Raw genomic sequence first — 26,150 nt, 5'->3', positions numbered from 1 at the left:
TCTTGTATAAAAACATTAATAAATTGTAATTACCAATGCGAGGCACAATTCTGTTCTTGGTAGTATAAAAGGAAATAGAGGTTATGGAGATATTTATTATTATGCTAACTGAACAGAGAAGTTACAACATCATGGAAGACTGAACTGGTTTAGGATGTTTTCTTTAGAAAAAGCTAAGTTTAAAGTTGGCAAATTAGAGATCTGCAAAATTTTGAAGCTGGTTCGTTGGGTGAATAGGGAAGGCATTTTCATTTGATAGGGAGTTCAAAACAATAGGTCATAACTAAAATTTAGTGATTAATAAATACAATGTGGAATCATTGAGAGAATAATTTACCAGAGTAATTAGATTGTGGAACTTGCTTCTTATTAAGGGAAATGGCGTAAATCCACATATAAAGGTGGGTAAGACATGAGAGAAAAAACATAAAGCTGATAAAATTAGATGAGGTAGGACAGGATTATGTGGAACATGAACACAAGTTGGCCAGTTTTTGTGCTGTACATTCTCTGTAATTCAGTATAACCACAGGAAATGTAAAGCTTTGTTCACCTAAAGAATTCTTATGAGCTGACCCTTCTGAAAAAGTCCTGTTGCTTCAAGAATTCTTTTGTCCACCATTACAATCCACTACAGTATTCTATATGGGAATTGTAACTTTTACACTTCATTAGTGAAATTTCAAAGTTTTAAATAAAAATTATTTATCTTTGTAAAGGAGACAAATGGAAAACAAATCTGCACTACCTTGCATTTTCTTATCTGCTTGACTAAGAGCAGAGTTCATCTGGAATTGTACCACAGAATCTGTCTTTTCTTCCTACATACTGCGACACATTAAACTAATATTAACCTTGGGTAGCTATAAATCATTTTCCACCTTCTATTGATAATCAGTGTTGATCAAATGTGACATTTTCCTTTTTGTATGACATTTGCCAGCACGCATTCATTGCAACATAATAGATAACTAAGAAGAACAGGACAGATTCATTGAATAACTCTTTGTGCAACTGTTGTTTCTTACTGTATTTTTTTTCCCAAGACCTTTTGTATATTATCAGACTTTCATTGTAGAACAGTCAAAGTATTGAGCACTCCATTTTTCTGTAGTATCATTTTATCTATATTTTCCCCTGCAAATAATATTTTTCTTAAAGATTGTGTCTTGTATGCATTTGTTCTAAATTCTGTTTAATTTCTCTCTCCTGCATGAAAATACAGTGCAGCTCATTTTCAAATGATGTCCAGTACCTAGGGGCTATATTTTAACAATATAAAGACATTTCCCATTGTTCTCCCATTGGACATTCTGGTGGCAGGAAACATGTTTCTGCTGATGGGTGAGTGCCAAACCAGAGGACACAGCTTAAAAATACGGGGTAGACCATTTAGGACAGAGATGAGGAGAAACTTCTTCACCCAGAGAGTGGTGGCTGTGTGGAATGCTCTTTCCCAGAGGGCAGTGGAGGCCCAGTCTCTGGATTTATTTAAGAAAGAGTTGGATAGAGCTCTCAAGGATAGTGGAATCAAGGGTTATGGAGATAAGGCAGGAACAGGATACTGATTAAGGATGATCAGCCATGAATGGTGGTGCAGGCTCGAAGGGCAGAATGGCCTACTCCTGCACCTATTGTCTATTGACTAATGAAAGACTAGTCATGAGTTAAATAATTTCAAACTGATTTGTGTTATTTAAGTCAACTGGTCAATAATCTTTGTATGTATGTTTAATTAAAAGTAATTGATCAGAGGAATATCAATGGTCTCTTCAAGGAAAATAATGATGGTTAAAAATATGACTTAAAAAAACCCGAATTATCAACACATGTTAAAGAAATGTTCCAGTATTCATCATTCCATTTGATTACTTCTCATCATGTTTCGTGGATACTCAAAGCCAAACATGTCACTCAACCATTTCCTCAGGCATTACATGCGCATAGTAAATGGAGCAAAAAGCTAATTTCTCTGTTAATCATTACTGTTACATCATTAGAATGTTCAACACCAATAGATCTGTTGTCCAGTCATCAATTCATATGCAAAAGAAATTGAATGTTCACTTTATACTTCATAGTCCAATTGCCAAAATGTAATAAACTGTGTATATAAACAACTACAGAGGAACCTTGATTATCTGAAGAGCAGGGGAAGGGAGTATTTTGTTCAGTTAATCAAAAGATGGATAATTGATTGCTGGATAGCATAGTTAGCCAAACATCAGGATCTTGCAATCTTGTTAGGATAATACAAACTTTGTTTAATCAAAAGTTGGATAATCGAGGTTCCTCTTAAAACTGATTAAAATTATGGCGCACAATTTCCATCAGGAATCAGGAGTCCTGTGCTGTCCTTTACTCCCCAAAAGATGTATACAAATCTACCCGTTCTAACTTTTTTAAAAATGTTGATGTAACACGAAAGCTACTCCACTAAAGGAAACCATTGGTTTGAAGGGCATGATTTTGTTTTAGTAGTTTAGATCTGCAAGCTAGAACCTTTAGTTGAGGAATGAATGGTATAATTAAGAAAATTAAGAAAGATGTTAAGAAATTTTATATCTGAAGGTTTAGTGAAGTATTTTGATTGATGGAACGGTTGAGGAATATATTGGCAGAGGGAGAGTTTGAAATAACATCTTGTAAGAGGAAGGTTCATAAATATTTTATGTAAAAGTTACAGGATTATCAAATGAAAGCAGGATAATGAAATTAGTTTGATGTTGCTGTAGTGAAGTGTTAGCACATACAGAGTGCCACAAATATCCTTTTCTGTTCTGCATACCTCCATGGTTTATAGAGATTTAAATTACAATTGTGAATACACTGCAAAAGTATTTTCTGATTGGTCAGGACTTTGGAAATTACCAACAGTATGAAAGATGCTAAATAATAGCAAGTCATTTTTTCTTCATTTCTTTTAAAGTATAACTTAACATGTACACTAAGGAGACATATTTGAAATATTGTACTTCCAGATAGAACTTTAACATCATTATTATGCTCAACAGTGCACCAAGAATATTTGGCCATTTAAATTAAGCTTTTACACAATGTCATTTTGTATTTATTTCATCTAACGTGTGTGTGGTGAAGATAAAGAGTCAAAGCAAGGTGAAAAAATGGTTTCCATTAGATCAGTGATGTTTTGCATTACTCATTTTAAAGGCATCACTGATTATGGTTTTACATTGTGAAGATAGACATGCCATTTTTTGTTTATCTATAAAAAGAACAGACATTCACTCGAATATAGCTCTGATCTATCCTTAATAACAAAAGATGCTAGACATTTGACTAGAGTTAGGCAGAATGGATGTGTAGCATTCACATTCCCATGACGTACACACATTACTGCTTTAATTTTTGGTGTGACAATGTTTTAATAGATCTATTAATTTGTCAAAAATTGGCTGCAGGCAGTGTGCCTTTCTCCAGGAACAAAGTAATTTGAGTGTTATTAAGGTTATTTAGGTCATAAATATTGCTTTAACTTTATTACAACAGGAACAATGAAATAAAATAATAATAGAGCAATAGAAAAACCAGGCTGCTACAGTGGACCTTCTGAAGATTCCCAAAGAATTCAAAGAATTGTTAATACTTTACACTTTGTGCTACACTTCAATTACATACACTGGATTGAAGTATAAATAAATAAATATTCTGAAGCCATTAGAATGGCTGAGAATTTCCAATTATCTCAATTGATACACATGGTGAGCTCTCTAAAAAATACAGTGATAGGGCATTTATCAGGTTGAGAGGTTCTACAATATACTAATCAATATTGTGAAACATCTATTCAGCAGTAGAACCCTTTTGACAGTTCTGTGAATGATTGTCTCAGAATATGATCACTCCATGCATGGCATTCTTTAATCAGGGATTATCCATATGTAGATGTAGACATGTCGACAATGTAGACAAGCTTCCAAATCCTAATTAAGCCAGTAACATTATAATAAAGACTGCTGTTTTAATTGTCTCATGTTTTATCATTAATAACTTTGAACTTATTTTAAGAGACCACTTGCTCACCTTAGGAGATTTTAAAAAATGCTAGTTCAAACTGCTTGCATAATTCTGCCATTGCTGCAAAGAGGAAGTGGTCTTTTAATGGTCTGACATTCAATATAAAGTGTTATTCAACCTCCGACCAGTTGCAGCTCTTGCCACCTTACATCACAATGGTGCGGAAACACAGTATACTATCACAAGATGTTCAGTCTAAGTGCCCTGTAAATAAAGAGGTTGTTGGGTTGGAATCTATTTCATTCCATGCACAGTATCATCTGTAAAATATTATATGAGTTTTTTGTACTGAAGAGACTCAGCAATGATGATGCTCATTTGACTCACAAGCCCGGTCCATGACCTGTGCACTCTAATTAACCCTCCCATATTTGAAAAACAAGGGTACTTTAGTTTAGTTTGAAGGTGTTAATTGCCAGAATTTTTTTTTCTCTATTCTGGGCATGATTTTAGTCATAAACAGTGGAATAATTGCAAAGTACCTTGGTTCACAGAGAACTAAAATAAAACAGAAAGTACTGGCTAAGCACATTAGATTTGACAACATCTGTGGAGAGAGTAATGGAGTTATTATTTTAAGTTCAGCATGACTCTTTTTCAGAATGGAGGGGCTGAAAACTATGATAGTTTTTAAGCTGTTGATAAAGTAGGAGGAAGAGCAAGTGGAACAGATAGGAAAAGTGCCCCAGAACAAAAAAGCAAAGGGAGTGCTAATGGTAGTGGAGAAGCCACATGAATGAATACTGGGTCTCAACAGCCAGAAATATGTCAGCTTTGATGACAACAAATCCATAAAAACAAAACACACAGGGAGTAAGGATTATCAAAATGGAGGGAAGTGTTCATGGTCTGAAGTTGTTGAACACAAAGTTAGCTGTAAGGCTAAACTGAATACAAGGTACTATTCCTCAAGCTTATTTTGGGTGTCATTGGAGCATTGCAGCAGGTCTAGGGCACACATTTTACATGAAAGCTAGATGGTGCACTGAAATGACAAGTGACTCGAAGTTCAGGGTCATTCTTGCAGATGGACCCAAGGTATTCTGCAAAGCTGTCATCTGGTCTCCATTATGTCTTGCTCATGTGCAGCAGACTGCATTTTGAGCAGCAATTATAAGAGACTAGATTGAAAGAAGTACAATCATATCTACTTCACTGGGCAGGTGTATTTTGTGGCCTTGGATAGTCACTCAGCTCCCTCCCATCACTTTACCAATCTTTCAGTTCTTAAAAAAAGTCATATTGGACTTGAAATGTTAACTGTGTTTCTGTTTCTACTTATGCTGCCAAATCTGCTGAGTTTCTCCATTACTTTGTTTTTTTTCCCATAAACAGTGGAATATGTGTGCCATACCCAGCTAGATGCTTTGCCTACCAAGTGACATTAGTCAATTTGAGCTACAGGTGAAAATGGCCATATCACATTGCTATATTACAATAAACACATGAGTAGTGTTCTCCACTAACGGGAGGCTGCTATCAAGTTAAAAGGACATTCTGCCTACCACACAACTAAATAATGTGGTACATAGGTTCCAATGCTGCTGTGATACCAGGTAGGTAGGCCGTACTTTTTAATGACAGGTGTACAATACCAAACAACACATCCCTTTAGGAACATAAAAACATAAGTGGACCATTCAACCCATTGGGCCTACCCTGTCATTTAATCAGATCATGGCTAATCATCTACCTCAATACCACTTTCCCAACACCATCTCCATAATTGCTTTATGTCACTTGTCTCCAGAAGTCTAGAGGTTATCTTTTGAAAGTGCTCGATCATTAAGCTTCCACAGCCTTCTGAGAGCATTCCAAAGATTCACTGTTCTCTGAGTAAAGACATTCCACCTCACTTCAAATTTAAATGGCCAGCTGTTTATCTTAAGATTATGCCCCAAATGAGACCTAAAAGCCTGAACACACCTTTAAGATTAAGACTTTCGAAAAAGCAAATATGTCCTTTGCCTGAAAACTAGTTGATCCCAAGTATTCCGGATCAAGGATTTCCAACTTGTAACTGTTTAGTTTCTCTGTCATTTTTCTGTTCTCCACCATAAATTCTCCTGTCCCCACCTATAATGGGACCATATTTGTCCTAGCTTTTTTTCCCCTTTTTATCTATTTGAAAACGCTTTTTATAGTCCACTGTCATATTTTTCGCTTCGTATTTTGTTTACCCTTTCTTTAACTGTCTCTTGGTACTCTTTTGCTAGGGTCTAAATTGCTCCCAATTCTCAAGGTTAGTTTTTTGGACATCCTTATAAACCACTTGCTTTTCTTATGTCATCTTTAACTTGTTTTATTATCCGCAATTCGTTCATCTTTCTTTTTTCAATGTTTCCCGCTTGAAGGAATGTATATCGATTGTGAACCGTGAAGCATTTCTTTTCATTTTCCATCCTAGTTTCTTGAAGTCTGCCTTCAGGTTTTCATTCCCTTTCCTACTTTTCTGCTACCTTCACTGATACCCTTACGGGCCACAGCCTCCGGCTGTTCACCCACCCCATGAAGAATGTCCTCTAGTCACTCAGTGACCTTCTCAGCCCTGGAACTAGGAGGGAACATACCATTCTGGAGTCATGTCTATGCCACAGAAATGTCTGTCTGTTTCGCTAACTAATGAATCGTGTATCACAGCTTCCTTTCTTCTTTCCCCCAATCCAGCACAGCTGAGCTGTCCATGATGCTAAGAACTTGGTTCTGACTACACCCCTTTGAGGACACAATGTCTTCACCAGCATCCAAAACGGAAAGCAAATTGGCAACGAAGATAGCAGGAGCCTGTCTGCCTCTTTGTTCTTCACCTGTTTTGTGATCATCCCTTTGTACATGCCATTCACATAGCTCTTGTTGGAGCAAAACCCCCTGACCAGGAACAAAGACTAAGGAGGCAGACAGGGTTCAGGAACATGGAGTCTTTGTTCTTATTCAAACAATCACCAGATCATGCAAGGAGAGAGGCAAAGAATCTCTCCCCCCCCCCCCCCCCCCTCCAAATCTGGCCGTGATGTTGCCATAATCTTGAGCTCCGATCGGAAGAGAGATCAGTGACACACTCTGATTTTCACAGTGAGATATAGCATTTTTTATACATTTTGTGTTACAATAATCACAGAAAACATGGTCACTGTGTCCTTCTTGTTTTAGATTAGATTAGATTAGATTAGATTACTTACAGTGTGGAAACAGGCCCTTCGGCCCAACAAGTCCACACCGCCCCGCCGAAGCGCAACCCACCCATACCCCTACATCTACCCCTTACCTAACACTACGGGCAATTTAGCATGGCCAATTCACCTGGCCTGCACATCTTTGGACTGTGGGAGGAAACCGGAGCACCCAGAGGAAACCCACGCAGACACGTCGAGAACATGCAAACTCCACACAGTTAGTCGCCTGAGGCGGGAATTGAACCCGGATCTCTGGCGCTGTGAGGCAGCAGTGCTAACCACTGTGCCACCGTGCCGTTATTTTATATGTCTAATCCTGTGAAACACCTAATCAATGCTGGGGATTTCTCTGGACAGATTCATAGATCTTATGGTGTTTAACAGACATTGTAATTTCCAGTTCAGAGTGTGGTGCTGGAAAAGCACAGCAGGTCAGGCAGCACCCGAGGATCATCGTCAATTTTCCTACTACTTGGATGCTGCCTGACCTGCTGTGCTTTTCCAGCACCACACTCTTGACTCTGATCTCCAGCATCTGCGGTCCTCACTTTCTGTAATTCATTGTAACTGCCAGGCCTTGGAATCTTTCTATGCATCCTGTTATTTCTTATTCCAAAGTTACTGGTTACACTCCTTCGGACATATCACAGACTTGCTTATCTCTAAGGACTGCTTGAATACTGTTACCCCTTGGATTCCTTTGCTATCTCTATCAAATTCTGTTACTCGTATTTTTCCAGTCTCCCAATTCTTTGTATTAAAAAAAAACAAAAGTCAATTGGTTCTATCTAATTGCTATAAGATTTGTAATATTGATTTCTATTATAAAATTAGTCGTATGTAAAGTTTTACAGCCATTTCTACTGTTAGTACTCTCTAGCTAATGAGTTAAAGTTTCCCGAGACTAATTAACTTCCACATTTAAGTTTGAATGTTTTCCCCTAATACTTGTGTTATACTTTGGCTATTTTTGCGTACCTATAATTACACTGAAATCTATCTCTGTGATTAACTGAAGAATTTCTAACTAGAACCTATTTCTTAATATTAAATAGTTCCAAAGAAGCAGCCAATGATTGCAGGATAACATTGCATGATGGGAGGATTCAAGCCCATGTCCCCAGAACACTAACCTGGCAGTCTGACTTACTAGTCTAGTGACTTTACCATTATGTTACCACCTCCCACTTAAATAGCAGCAGATAAGCATGCATAGCAACAGCCAACTTCCTACCCATAAAACCGATGATCTGTGGATGAACTTAGGAAGCGATAGCAGCACAAAATTAGTGTCTAGATCCAAACTGGATCATAGGCAGGTGAGCTGGCTACCTAAATGGAGGTCCATTTTGAAAATAACCATAAAACAAAGTGTAGTGATTGGAATGAGGTCAGCCAGAGGGACCTCATAGAATATGAGTTCCCTGATTGGGGCTGTTAATGCAGTCCAATCAAGAAGTCCTGGCTAACAGATATAAACAAAAGTGTCAGAGGTTCTGCTCACTCTGTTCTAGTTGGGCCAGTATCAAGTATTATGCAGCTGTAAATTAAAGGTGATTTGGTGACGGGATACTGGTCTTCGTGGAGTTAACTCGCAAAGAACTGAAAACAAGAGTGGTTGGAAATGATTAAATGCCTCAGTTTGTGTTATGAACTAGAGAATTAATTAAATCACCCAGTTCAACCAAATGCTTCAATTATCTTCATGTCCCCTCTTCCATTATAACACACAAGTGGAATATTCATTATAATCAAAAGTACATTGGAGGAAAATGTAGACTAATGTCTACAATTTAAGAGCTACTAGAGATCTGATAAATCCATCCTAAAAGTGCATCCTGTTTCAATACATTAACCCTCTTTGACTCAGATTACTCAGGTTTATCATGAATAATAATTGATCCATGTATATATGACAAAAAGGCAAATGTCCTAGAACATCAAAATCATCCAAGTCTAACTTACTTTACAGTTGTCAAGGGTGGATACAGAAGTTTTCCTCAAGTGACTGCAAGAATATGGATTTGGGGATGGATTATGAATATCTGAATAGAGGCAAATAGGTAAACAGTGACAACATGGCATGCAGCCTAAGGGTAATAATTGACTTAAATCAGTGAGAATGTGTACATGGGGCATTGTGGTGTGGCTGTAGTCCAACTTATTACATGTTCAATTTCTGCAGAAGGTCAAAACTTTTGGAAAGAAAAAATGACTGCTTCTTCACAAATAATTCAAATAGCATTATAACTGGGACCCATTTATTATTCCCTGATCCATCTCATTGCTAACTTTCCAACCTCCTATTAAAAATAATTTAAATTGTACACCATACACATTAGTATGTACTCGATGTTATGGAGCCATTCAAGTTTCATTGATTCCAGACCTCATGCTTGAAATTGTACTCATCCCTACTGGCCACCTCAAGACATGCATTTTAATATGCTGATCACATATACATGGATCTTTCTGAATATGGAGGCAATTGAAACATGGATCAATGGTATGCCAAGAAACATTATGAGTAGAATTCAAAGTATGGGCGTATTGATCCAATTACTTTGAAAAGCACAATAGAAGACTGCAAGACAGTCAAGGAGTTAAATTGACAGCAATGATAAAAGGTCAAAACCTGATCAGTAACCACATCCTCAACTGGAATGACCATGTAATTTGTATTTTGAGTGAGCAAGGACTGTAAGTTATAATCAACCTCATTAGTGGGACTCACAAAAACTTTGAATAGTCAGGCTTCATTTTAATTTCGTAGCTGAGCTTTAGAAAATTTTAACTTTGGATGGACAGTTAGCCAACCAAAATGCTGATGCAAACTCTTGAGTGGCTATTTTGAGAGGGACAAGTGATGGAAGGCATAGGGATGTGTTTTAAATGACCAGGTAAACACTCATCTGTCTATGGACAGTTAGTTATATTGCTCTACATACAATTGCATTGGGAGGGGTTTGTGAGGTGTGCTCTATACCTAGTAGGAATCTAAAATTGCAACTGAATTTTTTCAGTCCTCAAATTGCACACGTTAAATAATCTCACCACCTGTTTTGGACCAGTATTACACCACACCTGCTTCTCAGTCAGCTCCAAAAACAAGGCAGGTAAATGACGGCAGGAATAGGGCGATAAGTGCTTTTCATTGCACTGTTGCTAATTCTCGCCAAGAAAAGTAGATGCAAATTGGCCCTGATTCAGTGGCCATGCTGAGCTTTGCAACAGACTGTGAGAGCCCATTACTGCTTTTCAATCTGTTGAGGAAATACACATTGGCCCTTTCAGTATGAATCTGCAAATTTTGTTACTGAGCAAACAAAGGTCACACTGTCCAGGAAGGTAGTTTCTATCATTGAAATATGTTTTTAGCCCCTAAGAGTTTCAGATTATTTATTTAATAAAACAAGAAGTATTCACTTTATGTAAAACTCATCTTAGGTTTTCAACTGTTCTAGTGATCATAACCATATTATGCATGTGAATATTACAAGCAATTTTCTTCCGACATTTCAATTATATACTTAGTTTAGCCAGAGCCCAAAACCCCTAATTGCTCCTCTGTGCAAATTCTATGAATTACTGATTGATTTAAAACTAACAATTTACCAAACTGTATGCCAAAACATGCCAAAATGCTTGTTAAGAATTTTTCATAGATCATAATAAAAGGAAAGATTTTTGAAACTCTGATTCCAAAATTCATATGGATGTGAAATGGTATATTTTATTTAAAAGTAATTAATTTTGTTGAAGTTAAGGTTTTCTAATATGAAAGTGTAATTTGTAATGAAGGTCAATGCTCTATTACATGGGAAGGACAATGCATTGAATAGAATAGAAATGTATTGTCATATGTATTTTTACATGAAAATACAGTGGAATTTTTTTATAAAAACCAAAAGAATTGTGGATACTGTAAAACAGAAACAAAACCAGAAATTGCTGGAAAAGCTCAGCAATTCCTCAGAACTGTTCTGAGGAAGGGTCGCCAGACCCGAAACATTAATTCTGATTTCTCTTAGAACATAGAACATTACAGCACAATGCAGGCCCTTTAGCCCTCAATGTTTTGCCGACCTGTGGAGCCAATCTGAAGCCCATCTATCCTACACTATTCCATTTTCATCCATATGACTATCTAATGACCATTTAAATGCCCTTAAAGTTTGCGAGTCTCCTTCTGTTGCAGGCAGTGCATTCCATGCCCTGTCTACCCTGAGTAAAGAAACTACCTCTGACATCTGCCCTATGTCTTTCAGTCCTCAATTTAAAGCTACGTCCCCTTATGCTAGCCATCACTATCTGAGGAAAAAGGCTCTAACTTTCCAACCTATCTACCCTCTGATTCTCTTATATGTCTCAATTAAGTCACTTCTCAACCTTCTTCTCTTTAACAAAAACAGCCTCAAGTGCCTCTGCCTTTCATCATAAGACCTCCCCTCCAGAGCAGGCAACTTTAGCTTAGGAAAATCCAATTGGCACAGACAAGTTGGGCTGAAGGGTCTGTTTCTGTGCTGAATTATTCTATGAAGAGACTGTTTCACACTGAGGCTTCATCCATGACAGCCATGCCGATAAATAAAAGATGGGATCATCTAATGAACCCCAAACAAGCTGACAGGATGGAACAAGGTTAAGCCTCCAGCATAAAAACAAAGCAAAGCTCTCAATGATGCTGCCAGACTTGCTGAGCTTTTCCAGCAATTTCAGTTTTTGTTTGTGAAAAATTTTATATGTTGCCACACCACAGAGCCTAAATTACTGACAGAGGTCATACATAATAATAAAAAAATGTAAAAGTTCATCACAGTTCAGTTACTGGCTCTGGGGCTCAGAGAAAGCCAATTAAATTTTCAGAAATACTGCATATTGTGATAAGCTCAGTACCTGTTAATAAATCAGTTTGAAGTGAAGGCTATGTCACAGATAAGAGGAATCAAAAATGGCTATAACATAATTGACACTGTTAAAGGTAACTCTATTTGTTTTGTATTACATAGCAACTGAAAGTAAAATAAATGTATTTACATATTTCAAGTTTCAAATCGAAAAACAAAGTAGCTCTCGTCATTAATGCTCTTAACATAATATGTCTAAGGATACTACATCACCCCATAGAATTATAAAGAACATAAAGAACAGAAACAGACCATTTGGCCATATCACTTCATGCTAATGTTGATACTGCATTGGAACCACAGCACAACATTCCTTATCCAAATCTGTCCACTTAACGTTCAATCCTGTCCTTCTTCGCATGTTTATCTGGATTCCTCTCAAATTTATTTGTGTCATATGCCTGAACTATTTATTCTTGTAGCAGGTTTCACATTTTTACCACTTTCTATGCAAAATAATCCTCTTTTTGACTTCTTGATAGTCTTACATAGATGGTTTCTAGATTTGCCTTCCATGTGATTTCTTATCCTGTGTCTAACAAATAAAACACATTAGTCTTATAAAAGAGTTTTTTTTTACTTGTACTGCTAAGAAAATGTCATACTGATTACAACTCTACATCTATTGCTCCATTAAATAGACTAAATTCACATTCACATGAACCACTTTTTATCTGATTATTTCCTCTCTCCTTTATGCTACTAGAAAATAAGACCATAAGACATAAGAACAGAAATTAGGCCATTCAGTCCATCGAGTCTGTTCTGCCATTCAATCATGGCTGAAACTTTTCTCAACCCCTTTCTCCCTGTAACCCTTGATCTTCTTGATACTCAAGAACCTTTCTATCTCTGTCTTAAATATACTCAATGACCAAGCCTCCACAGCTTCTGAGGCAATGAATTCCATAGATTCACCACTCTCTGGCTGAAGCAGTTTCTCCTTATCTCCACTCTAAAAGGTTTCTCCTTTACTCTAAGACAATGCTTTGGGGTCCTAGTCTCTCCTACCAATGGAAACATCTTCCCAGCATCCACTCTGTCCATGACATTCAGTATTCTGTATGTTTCAATTGGATCCCCCCCCCCCCCCCCCTCATCCTTCTAACCTCTGAGTATAACTCCAGAGTCTTCAAATGTTCCTCATATGTTAAGCTTTTCATTCCTGGGACCATTCTTGTATACCTCCTCTGAACACGGTCCAAGGCCAGTAAATCCTTCCTGAGATATGGGGCCCAAAACTGTACACAATACTCCAAATGTTGTCTGACCAGAGCCTTATAGAGCCTCAGAAGTACAACCCTGCTTATATGCTTCACGTCCTCTCAAAATAAATGTCATCACTGCATTTGCCTACCTAACTACTGACTCAACCTGCAAGAGAATCCTGGAGTAGAACTCCCAAGTCTCTTTGCACTTCAAACTTCTAAATTTTTTCCACATTTAGAAAATAGTCCATGCCTCTATTGTTTCAACCAATGTGCATGACTTCACACTTTCCCGCATTGTACTCCATCTGCACTTAATCAGCATTCCCTCTACACTTCCAATCCTCTCCAAGCTGGCAGCTACTATGGGTGGATTCTTATCGGGGTCTAATTAGTGTGGGCTAAAGTGAGATTTGTGGATGAGATGGTCAGTAAGACCCATCTCAATGTCAAGAGCATCTTGTTTCATCTCTTATACTTTCTTACTAGACAGCAGCATGTTGCAAATTAAGGGGTATGATTGCTTGTTTAATGCCTTTTTAATGGACAAACTCGCCTTATTAATATTCCATTTCCTATTTTACCAAATCCACCAAACAAGCTGAACATACAGAAAACTCCATTTGGAAACCAGAACAGGTACCTGACGCATTTAGGACACTGTTTGTTCTGAGGGGCTTCCATGTTTCATACATGTAAAAACCATCCCAGAGCATGATATGCAGACACCAGCCACATGTGTCTGTCATTCACAGGTATTGGTATATGACATTTGCCAACCCCTTATGGTCATCTTTACACCTCTTTGATTCACTGGGGTAGGGCGGGAGGCTGTCACTCTGGAAGCACACCCTAGCATTGCAAGGTATACTGGCAATTAGCATTAAGAGGCTGCTACAAGCATACTTTGTGTGTTTTACAATTGGAACAGGCTGTGTCTCAGGGCTGCTCGCTTGCTGTATTTGTATTCACTAATTTAGCATCAATCTGCCTGCTTGCTGCACCCTTGGCTTGCAGTGCCATGCCAATTAACACATTTGCACAACTGGGCAGCATGTATTCCTAGTCATCAGTATTCAGTCAAGGGGACATGCACACAGTACACAAAACCAAGAAGTGTGCTACATATTTCTCCCACCCACACCATGTGCAGTACTTTACATAGAAAATAGATGTCATCAGGGCCATTGGGTAGAAGTGGTGTACAATGAATGACATGGACAGCAGGGTTAGTTTGAGGGCTGCAATGGAATGAAGAGTGGCCCTCACTCAGTTGGCAGGATATGGATAACTCAATGTCCCTTCAGGAGCGGTCTCAGTCTTCTCCTGCAAGGGTTAGGATTCTGTCCTCATATGGGCTGAGGAGCCTAATGACAAGCATCTCTCCACCCATACAAATTATCTCGGCCCTGTTATGGGCTGTCTTCTCTCAGTAATGAGAGAAAGTGAAGAGTTGAATGAGATGAAAATTGGTGGCACAGCTGGAAGTTCTTATAGATGTACATGGTAGGCAGTTAATGAAGTGAGTTTGGCAAGAGACTGCAAAAAATCTCTCTTGGCCTCACAATGGAAATCCCTTTAAATAGCTCCATGCAACTCAGACTTGCCAAAGAAACATAAGATTCAGCTCTATATTTTCATTCAACATTATATAACCATTGATCAGTTGATATTGATAAAATAACTTGCTACCATATAATTATCTTATGCTGCTTTCCAGAGCAGTCCTGAAACAATTAAGATGAGGGTATTAGAATAAGTTGAGAGATATTTGTATTTTGTGTTTTTTCAAATATGGTGGTTCATTTGACTGTGTTCTGATGAATGTTGTTTTCATGCTGTGGTGAACCAAGTCATAATTTGCAGTGATAGAAATGCCAATGTCAAAAGCAGTTATAGAATTCAAATGCAAAATATGAAAGTCTTTCTGTATTGAGGGAAATGAAAAATTAAAATGATTTACAGCTTTTTATACTGGAATATTACTCGATTAGGAAACCCAGGTTGAATACCAACATTAATTGACATTCATGCTGATCCTATCCATGTCAGAAAAAAAATGCTGCTCCTGACATCAGTAAAGACTGCTTCTTCATCAATGCCACAGAGAACACCAGTGGATCATCTTATTTAGATTACTTTATGCTTGACCAGTCCACACCACCACTGTAAAAACAGCGTATAAATACATGCTGAGTGGGGGCTGGTTCACTTAGTTGGTGGACGGCTGGTTTGCGATACAGAATAACACCAACAACATGGGCTTAATTTATGCACTGGCTGAGGTTACCACAAAGGACTCCTCCTTCTCACCCTCTCCCCTCACCTGAGGCTAACCCAAGTTAAACCACAACCAGTCCTCTGTCTCTAATGAGACAGCAGCTCTACGGTGATTTCATCTTTAAATGTGTGCTGAGGACAAACTAAGCTAAGAGAAAATGCATTGGAAATCTGTATAAAGTTACAATGGATTGTATTTTTATTCTTCTCCTATTGCGACACTTCTTATATAATTTATGCTCATACAACTAATTGGCTATTAGTGAATATCATCACAAAAATAGCTTTTCCATTTTTTTAAAACTGATGATTAAAAATTCAAAACTCCAAATGGAAAGCAAAATTAAAATTGTTAGCCCTACAGTAAGTATACAGCACAGTGGGCCTGTGCAGTACAAACTATAACAGATGATGGGAGGAGATCTCAGTAATTAATACAGGCAACAAGATAAAGATGAAACAATTCTAAGTTAAAGATGAGAATTTGAAAGTGATTCTTTGGGACACTGGGAACCAATGGATCTTAATACGACCTGAAATGATGGTTTACAGACAAGCACGATTTGAATATTCCAGATGATATAGATTATGGATCCTGGAGGCAGAAAGACAAGCAATGAGAGCGCTGGGGTAAAATAAAATCAGACATAATGTTCATTAAATGATGAATTCACACCACTGCTCATCATATTGTGTTGCTGAAACCTTGGTCACCATAAGGTAGACTTGTTGCCTTTCCTCCATTACAATCAGGATTTAGAGGACCCATTATTATTTCTAATATGGTAGAGGAAAACCATGATGGTCTAACAATAGGTTTCTTGTCTTAGTCAAAGAGTGTGGTGCTAGAAATGCACAGCCAGTCAGGCAACATCTGAGGAGCAGGAGGATCAATGTTTCAGGCGTAAGCCCTTCATCAGGAGTAAGGCTTGTGGCTTAAGGGGGCTAAGAGATAAATGAGATGGGGGTGGGGCTGAGGGAAAGGTAGCTGGGAATGCGATAGGTAAATGAAGGTGGGGGTGAAGGTGATAGGTTAGAGAGGAAGATGGAGTGAATAGGTGGGAAGGAGATGGACATGTAGGACAGTTCAAGAAAGCAATGCCGAGTTGGAAGTTTGGATCTGGAATAAGGTGGGGGGGAGGCACTACATTCTTCGACTTTGATCTCCAGCACCTGTAGGTCTTCCCTTTCGTCTAGTTTCTTGTCTTAAACAAACAATTTGCACCGAAGAAACTATGAACAAGTTACATTATTTTTCCATAACAATATATATTATATCAATGAGGGAATCGCGATGATAGGTCTACCTTTTTTCAGAGTCCAGAACTGTTCTCTGTACCCAAGTTCTTATGACATCAACAAAATGGGCAGTACTTATTGCGTTCCACTACCCATTTTGATGATGCCATAAGGACTTGGATAGAGAGAACAGCTCTGGACTCTGAAAAAAGATAGAGCTATCTTCTTGGTTCTTTTATTGATATGATAAATATTGTTATGGAGAATAATGCATCTTCAGAGCTAACCCTCTCAGAACTAAAAACCTTAAACTGCATACCACCCCACCTATGTTTCTTCTTGCTGTCCTTCACATTGATATATATCATGTATATAATTACATTTACCACTCCCCATTTCCAATCAGTCTCTGTCTTCACAAATTCAGGCAATCTGACGGTTTCAACTATCCTGTCAGAAAGCATTATCTTCTAGTTTGTAAAATTGGTCGGACTTTGTTCTGAGGTCTTTTGACCATGTTTTACTTATTAGCCATATGTGGTCTCTAAGTCTGTTTAAACAGGATGCCCTTTCATATCTTGGATGGCCTTTGCGGAGGATGTCATTCCGTCTGAAGCAGGAATTGGTCAATGACATTAACGGGAGGACCCTTAATCTCCTGAGTTAAGGAATGCTTACCTGCTGAAATTAGTTCTTCATGGAAGATAGAGTCATAGAGTATAGTCATAGAGATGTACAGCATGGAAACAGACCCTTCGGTCCAACCCATCCATGCCGACCAGATATCCCAACCCAATCTAGTCCCACCTGCCAGCACCTGGCCCATATCCCTCCAAACCCTTCCTATTCATATACCCATCCAAATGCCTCTTAAATGCTGCAATTGTACCAGCCTCCAACACATCCTCTGGCAGCTCATTCCATACACATGCCATCCTCTGCATGAAAACGTTGCCCCTTAGGACTCTTTTATATCTTTTCCCTCTCACCCTAAACCTATGCCCTCTAGTTCTGGACTCCCTGACCCCAGGGAAAAGACTTTGTCTATTTATCCTATCCATTCCCCTCGTAATTTTATAAACCTCTATAAGGTTAACCCTCAGCCTCCGACGCTGCAGGGAAAACAGCCCCAGCCTGTTTAGCCTCTCCCTATAGCTCAAATCCTCCAACCCTGGCAACATCCTTGTAAATCTTTTCTGAACTCTTTCAAGTTTCACAACATATTTCCAAAAGGGAGGAGATCAGAATTGCACGCAATATTCCAACAGTGGCCTAACCAATGTCCTCCCAACTCCTGTAGTCAATACTCTGACCAATAAAGGAAAACATACCAAACATCTTCTTCACTATCCTATCTACCTGTGACTCCACTTTCAAGGAGCTATGAACCTGCACTCCAAGGTCTCTTTGTTCAGCAACACTCCCTAGGACCTTACCATTAACTGTATAAGTCCTGCTAAAATTTGCTTTCCCAAAATGCAGCACATTGCATTTTTCTGAATTAAACTCCATCTGCCACTTCTCAGCCCACTGGCCCATCTGGTCCAGATCCTGTTGTAATCTGAGGTAACCCTCTTCGCTGTCTACTACACCTCCAATTTTGGTGTACCTCTTATGCTCGCATCCAAAGGACCCAGCACCAATCCTTGCAGCACTCCACTGGTCACAGGCCTCCAGTCTGAAAAACAACCCTCCACCACCACCCTCTGTCTTCTACCTTTGAGCCAGTTCTGCATTCAAATGGCTAGTTCTCCCTGTATTCCATGAGATAGATAGCTGCTGTTTTGAGATAGATATTCCTTTCTTTGCAGATATCAAGAGCAGTCACTGTCACCTCACTGCTGGAATCCAGATCTTTTCCAAATGTTTGAACTAAGGCTATAATGAGGTCAGGAGCTGAGTGGCCCTGGCAAAACCCAAAGTGAGCATCAGTTGCACTTTTGTACACTGTAACCTTTGTTTTTTCACCTATGATTTATGATCTGCTGACATAGTGATACTTACATCTATATCAAAACTTAAAAATTAATGAGATGTCCATTCATATAACTGAATTCTTACCAAATGGTTTGGCTTGGATCACCAATTTGCTGTAGGAATATATTTCTCTTCTACTATAGATTTTTCTATCTCATCATCATCTCTCAGTGAGTAGCTATTTGACCTGATGCTGCTGTGTGACACCGTTCTACTTCAAGAGCTTAGTGATCAGCACCTGCTGCCTCAAAGCACCAGGGACCTGGATTCAATTCCAGCCTTGGGTGATGGTCTGTGTAGAATTTGCACATTCTCCCCTAATCTGCATGGGTTTCTGCTGAATGCTCCAGTTTCCTCCCACAGTCCAGATATACAGGTTAGGTGGATTGGCCAGGTTGGCATGTCCAGTGACTTGCAGACCAGCTGTGGTAAATGCAGGGTTATGTGAATAGGATAGGGGGGCTTGGTTTGGATGGGATAATCTTTGGAGGGTCAATACAGGCTTGGTGGGCCTAATGGCCTCTTTCCACACTCTAGAAATTCTATCATTTCATACATCTTCTGTAAGTTACCTGTTATTTTACAATATAGCAATTATTTTAATAAACTTTTCAATCAAATGTGCTTTCTTCGTGCCTGTGAGGTTTCCTTGTTCTGCAACACCAACATTGATCTTACTATCTGCCATCTGGTTGACACTCTTATTGATTTCTCAAATGTGTCGTACAAACTGAATGGATTCTGTTGCTCTCCTCTGATAAACGTTGTTGTTATCCTCTGAGGATTTCTCTGTAGATCCTCCTGATTTCTACTGATGTACAATGCAAATGGTTTTCTTCAAAGTCGAATCTTCTTTGCACAATAATGTTCTCAAATGTTCATCTCTTACAGTTGCTAACTGTCTGCACAAGTCATTCTGTCAAAGCTGTGGCTAGAGAATGTTCCTGAGTTTTCTGGAATTCACTTTGTTGTCCATCCTGTTGTGTGGTGCAACTAAATTAAAATTCCAGTCTGCGTCACTGCTCAACGTGTTGTTTTTATTAGCATACTCTTGGTATGCAGTGGTTTTAAATTACAGGGCCTGCTTTATCGAGTAAATTAAATGGCATCTTGGCCTTCATAGCGTGCAGATTTGAGTACAAGGAGCAGAAATGTCTTGCTGCAATTTTATAGACCTTGTGAGACCACACACCTGGAGTATCATGTGCTGTTTTGGTTTGTTATGGCTATGGAGGCAGTGCAGCAAAGATTGACCAGACTGATTCCTGAGATGGCAGAACTGATGAAGAAAGACTGGACAAGTGAGGACTATGTTCACTGGAGTTTATAAGAGTGGGGGTGGGGTATCCCACAGAAACCCATAAAAGTCTAACAGGACTTGACAGGGTAAACATAAGAAAAATGTTCCCAATGACTGGGGAATCCAGAACCGGGGTAATGCTCTAAGCTATTTTCAGACTGGGATAAAGTGAAATTTCTGCAACCAGAAAGTGGTGAGTCAATGGAATTCTCTGCCACAAAAAAATGGCTGAATGTTTCAAGAAGCTGTTAGATGTGGCTCTTAAGGTCCAAGAGATCAAAAGGCATGGGGAGAAAGTAGGAATTAGGAAATGTGTTGGATGATTAGCCAGATGATCCTATTCTCTACATTTCTACATTAGTGTGGTAGATGAAAACCATTAGACAGTCCTTTGAGAACAGGCTGCTGTGTAAACAAGATGTCATTTATTGCAAGATAGCGATAAGGTACAAGATACATTGATATGATAGATGTGTTACTTAGACAATGAGGAAACCAGTCTCCTTCAACATCCAGAGATATTATGCTTTTCCCTACCCAAGTCCATGTGGTGTCATAACACGGGTTAATGCTTAATGCTCTTTTCAGCAGAACTGCTGCAGGCAGGTCATAAATCATGACTCTTGTGCCTGAAAAAAGGTATTTTTACTCATTTTTTACCCCCAAATGTTTCATAAACTTGCAAAAGAAGTACAGAATTCTCCCATCCAGGATTAATTGACTGAAGTGGACACAATTCAAATAAACATCAGTTATTTTTATGACCAACAGCTTCTGAGGACTATATTTTCCACTAATTGATTATGAATGGGCAGAAAATTAAATCTTCTCAGGCCCCAAGTCAAATTCATCCTGGTGACTAGGAACACTGCCAAGGGAAGTGGGCATTGCACACTGAGCACTGTGGTTTCATCTGATAAACGGAAGATCACCAGACTGCACAAACAGAAATTTCTGCCATTTTTGAGCTGCCAGCTACCAACACATAGGTTTTGCTCACACTGTGGAGCCGGAAATGAGGATTTCAGACTTTATTTTGAGAGTGACAACCTGTTGTTTTTTACTGGCTATTTCCAATTGCTGTCAGTCTTAGCCTTCCTCAGGACCAGGAATCACAATATCCCAGGACAGCAATTCACACATACATATGCAGCCAGTCTATAGAATACAAAATAGTGAGACCCACAGTAAAACCAATTTACAGGGAGGCTAGTTGCACCAGCCATACATAAATGGAAGAAAGTTATAAAATTAGATCACTCTGAAATGATACAGCAACTTCAGGTACTGGAGCATTAACCGTGTCCTCCAAGATCTGTGGGCAGCTCGAAACAAATACAGTGGATCTAAGAGAAATGGCACAGTTTAAATATCACTTCAGTGTCTCAGTGCCAGCTCTTACCAACACAATAACAGCAACAGACTTTTCACTGGCAGCTAATCCTGATTAAATCTACATGTGTTATTTGTTTTGGGGAATGTGCATAATACTGTAGTCACGGTAAAATAAATCATTCTGGCATTTTATTGGAACTTATGGTTGGCAATGCTAGAGAACATAAATGTTTAGAGGTTAAGCACTGTAATTTAGATATTTTTCTTCCCAATTTATATGTAATTTATTAAATATTAATAGCTGTCAACTAAAAGGAGCTGTGTTCTTTTCATGTGGCTTAACTATGGATTTTTATGTAACCATTAAAATAATTTTAGTCAGTGAGTTTTCAGCAGAAGAATTGCTTCAAACAATTTTTATTAGAAATAAATGCCTAGCTTACTGAAGCGTAATGATGAATGCAGAACATGATCCAACCATTTGAAAACTTATATCCTTCCAGCCTAGTTTCTTCAGTATTTTGTTTGTATACCTCAGTTGCAGTCTCCACTCAACAGAAAGATGATGAGAATAATTCTTAGGTACTGAATTGCACTATTTGAAATGTAATGTTAAGTTTGAGAAAGGCTGTGGAAACATTCTAAAAACTAAAATGACTGCAGGATTATTGAGAAGGAGTAGGGGTTGTTGGGATGAATAGGACAGTTCTTGCAAAGAGCCAATGCATGTATTTTACATGTGCTTCTGTGCTTTGAGATTCTATGATAAAAGAAACATGTGCCATGGCTTAAGCAAAAAACCTGTGTGGCAAAGGTCAATATTTGAATGCACTGCTTCAAATGTTTCAGTGGATGCAGAAGCTGTCATGATTGATGAGCATCACCAGAAATGTGTGCCATAACTGTTTGGAACTTTTTTTATATATGTAGTCAAAACCTGTTCAAACTAAAGAGTTCCCGTTGCAAAACCTGCCATGGCCCACCTCCACATGACCCCAGTTTTGTCTACTTCACCAAACTAGAACTAATATCATTTGAAGAATCAATATCTTTGATCAATGCCTTTGATTTTCATGGCTCTGTTATATGTTATTATTTCATACAGGGGCCACCAAAGATATGGGCAAAATGTTGGGAGGTGATGAAGAAAAAGACCCTGATGCACAGAAGAAGGAAGAAGAGAGACAAGAGGCCCTTCGTCAGCAGGAAGAAGAGCGTAAGCAAAAGCATATTAGAATGGAAGCTGAGCGAGAAAAAGTGCGGCAACAAATACGAGATAAGGTAAGCAATGTTAATTTTTTTTTGCAACAATTAATGGATAAACTGTTACCAATTAATTTTGTAATAAATATGTTAATGAAAAGTAAGATCCTTAACAGAAGAATGAAAGGAACAAAACTTAAAAAGTCAATAAATAATTTCCAGCAAAATCATTGCCAAGTAAAACACTGCAATAAAGTCATCCTCAGGCTTCTGGTCTCACAAATACCATTGTTCCCTAGTTTGGCATATAATATGGTGCCTTAATCACGTGGTGCATGTTAAGTTTTTTAAACTGCCTTTTAACTGAGTGATAGCACACAACTAGCGTATGACAAAGATCAGTAAATTGATATCAGGGAAAATATATCAAAATTATTAGATTTTCATGTTAACAAACTCACCACTCGTACTTGTACAGCAATTCAACAAAGTTCAGTTCTTCTTATCAAGATTCCCACTTTTCAATTCTGTAAATTAGCTGCCATTCTACATCAATTTATTCACACTATTTTACTGATTCAGCTGTTTGTAATACATTACTTCATTGCCACTCGTGTTTTACCCAGTTTGTTTTCAATAAATTAACAGTGAAATTTTCATTTGTGCCACCTTTTTTAGACCATTCTAATAGACTACTCCATTCAACAAACACACCCAAAATAGATAGTACCACTCCTTTTTTGAAACGTAGATATGAGCATAGTGTAGATTGTCATTTCAAAAAGAGTGGAGCAGTCTAACATATGAATAAGGAAGCAGCATCCCATGGTCAGAAATCATATGCAAGAACCTATTGACAAAAAGAAGCAACTATACCCAAATGACACCTAATCAATCTCTTCATAACTTGGTATTTATTTTACGTCACATAGCCTTGACATCTCTTACCTTGTTTGAAAGAAAGGATAGTACGAAATTCATTCATTCAAAGGATGAGGACATCGCTGGCTCGGCCAGCATTTATTTTCCATCCCTAATTGCCCAGAGGGCAGTTAAGAGTCAGCCTCATTGTTGTAGGTCTAATATCACATGTAGGCCAGACCACATACAGCTGGCAGTTTCCTTCCCTGAAAGACATTAGTGAAGCAGATGGATTTTTCCAACAATCGACAATGGATTCATGGTCATCACAAGACTCTTAATTCCAGACTTTTGTTGAATTCAAATTCCACCATCTGCCATGACAGGATTTGAACCCAGGCCTCCAGAACATGGCCTTGGTCCCTGGATTAACAGTCCTGTGATAATACCACTAGGCCATCGCCTCCCCAAAAAGCTAATTTAATATGTTGTAATGTCATCTATTAAGACTGCAAGACATAGGAGCAGAATTAGACCATTTAGCCCATTGAATCTGCTCCACCATTCGATCATGGCTGATATATTTCTCAACCCCATTCTCCTCCCTTCTCCCCGTAACCCTTGATCAAGGACCTACCTACCTCTGTTTTAAATTCACTCCATGGCTTGGCTTCCACAGCCCTCTACAGGAATGAATTCCCTAGATTAACCATCTTTTGGCTGAAGAAATTCTCCCTCATCTCAGTTTATAGTAATACAACAAATACTAATTTAAATAACACGAATTTCACTCAAATTTGTTGCGGAGAGAGCTTGACCAATGCCACTTCTGTGAAATTTCTGAGTATTTGGATGTGCTTAGTGAATGATAATGTTTTAGAAAAATTAACCTCAGGTGATTAATTTCCAAGTTAACAGTGTTTGTGGGCTTTCTGGGTTAAGGTACCTGTTATATATTAAAAACAAGCAATAAAAGATATGCCCTTTAAATGTTGTGGAGGAGACAGTTTCAAATCAATAATATTGAGCTGAACTCTAAGCAGGCATCTGCATTAGAATCAATCAGTGCACTAATAGCTTTGCTCATAATTTAATGAAGTGCTAAGTTCCTACATTTTGCATTGGTGAAATGAGTATTTCAAGTCACAATGGCTCTTATATTTTCTCTGCCTTTGAGCCAAAAGACCTGGGTTTACATCCCATCTGCTCCAGAGGTGTTGATAACATTTCTGAACAGGTTGATTCTAAACAGCAATGGGACTCTTGTGGTGCAGTGATAGTGTCCCTGCCTCTGAGTCAGGGTAGCCAGTTTTAAGTCCCACTTATTATAAATGTGTATGATTATGATGAAGCAACCTACATGAGGGAAAAAAATCTACTTGATCCCTTTCTCAGCAATCTACCTATCACTAATGTGTCTGTCTTGCACAGTATCAAATTACCACCATGCAAAGCATTTATGGTAACATCATACTAATGGGTACAGCTTTTGAAGAAGTCTAGCAAATCAAACTGGACATCCATACAGCACTGTGGGCCATTAGCAGCAGCAGAATTATATTTATCTACAATCTGTAACCTCATGGCCTAGCATATCCCTTGTGTTAACATAACAATTGAGCTGGGAAATGAATCCTGCTTCAATGAAGAGTGCAAGGGAATATGCCAAGAGCAGCATCAGGGATATCTAAAAATAAGGTGTCAGTCTGGTGACAACAGAGGACTAGATCTGTGCTAAAACAGCAGAAACATCATGTAAGAGACAGGGCTAAGCAGTCTCACAACTAACAGATCAAATCTAAGCTTTTGACTCCAGCTACCTCCCGTCATGAATAGTGATGGACAATTAAATAGCTAACAAGAGATGAATACTGAACATATATCCCCATTCTCAAACATCCTCATTCATCCTACACTTTGATAAACCATCCTCTATCACCACCCTCTGTCTCCTACTGTCAAGCCGATTTTGCATCCAGTTGCCTAGCTGTCATGTGATCTAACTTAAAAATCAGTCTATCATGTGGAACCTTGTCAAAGGTCTTGCTAAAGTCCAATTAGACAATTTCTACTGTTCTGCCCTTAACTATTTCTTGATTATATCCTCAAAAAGCACAAACGCAATCAAGTTTGTGAGACACAATTTCTTATGCACAAAGCCATGCTGACTATCCCTAATCAGTTCTTGCCTCTCCAAATACATGTAATCCTGTCTCTCAGAATCCCCTCCAACAACTTACCTACCACTGCTGTGAAACATACTGTCTGTAGTTCCAAGACTTTTCTTTGCAGCCTTTCTTAAACAAAGGCACAGCATTAGCATCCCTCCAGTCTTCAGGCACCTCATCCCTGACTGTAGATGTTTATATAGCTCTGCTAGTGGCCCTGCAATTTCTTCCTTATCTTCCCAGAATGTCCTGGGATACACCTGATCAAATCCTGGGGATTTATCTACCTTTATGCATTTTAAGACCTCCAGAACCTCCTCTTCCATCATGCAGACTGATTTCAATACATTACTGTTTATTTTCCCAAGTTCCCTAGCTTACATGTCCTTCTCCACAGTAAATACCAACATGGAATATTTGTTTAATATCTCACCTACCTCGTGTTTCCACACGTAGATGGC

The 26,150-nt window shown here is 38.5% G+C and overlaps 1 protein-coding gene across 3 annotated transcripts in view; it reads left to right on the top strand.

The window, feature by feature from the left end:
- LOC140492132 (complexin-2) overlaps nucleotides 1-26,150 on the top strand; it is a 328,358-nt gene that overhangs the window by 284,772 nt on the left and 17,436 nt on the right. For all 3 annotated transcript variants that reach the window (XM_072590924.1, XM_072590923.1, XM_072590922.1), the window contains one exon: nucleotides 22,563-22,738. In XM_072590924.1, coding sequence (XP_072447025.1) covers nucleotides 22,563-22,738 — 176 coding nt within the window. The remainder of the gene's footprint in view (nucleotides 1-22,562; nucleotides 22,739-26,150) is intronic.

Source organism: Chiloscyllium punctatum, chromosome 20 (genome assembly GCF_047496795.1).
Source record: "Chiloscyllium punctatum isolate Juve2018m chromosome 20, sChiPun1.3, whole genome shotgun sequence".
Taxonomy (NCBI): Eukaryota; Metazoa; Chordata; class Chondrichthyes; order Orectolobiformes; family Hemiscylliidae; genus Chiloscyllium; species Chiloscyllium punctatum.
This window is presented reverse-complemented; position numbering and strand designations above follow the sequence as displayed.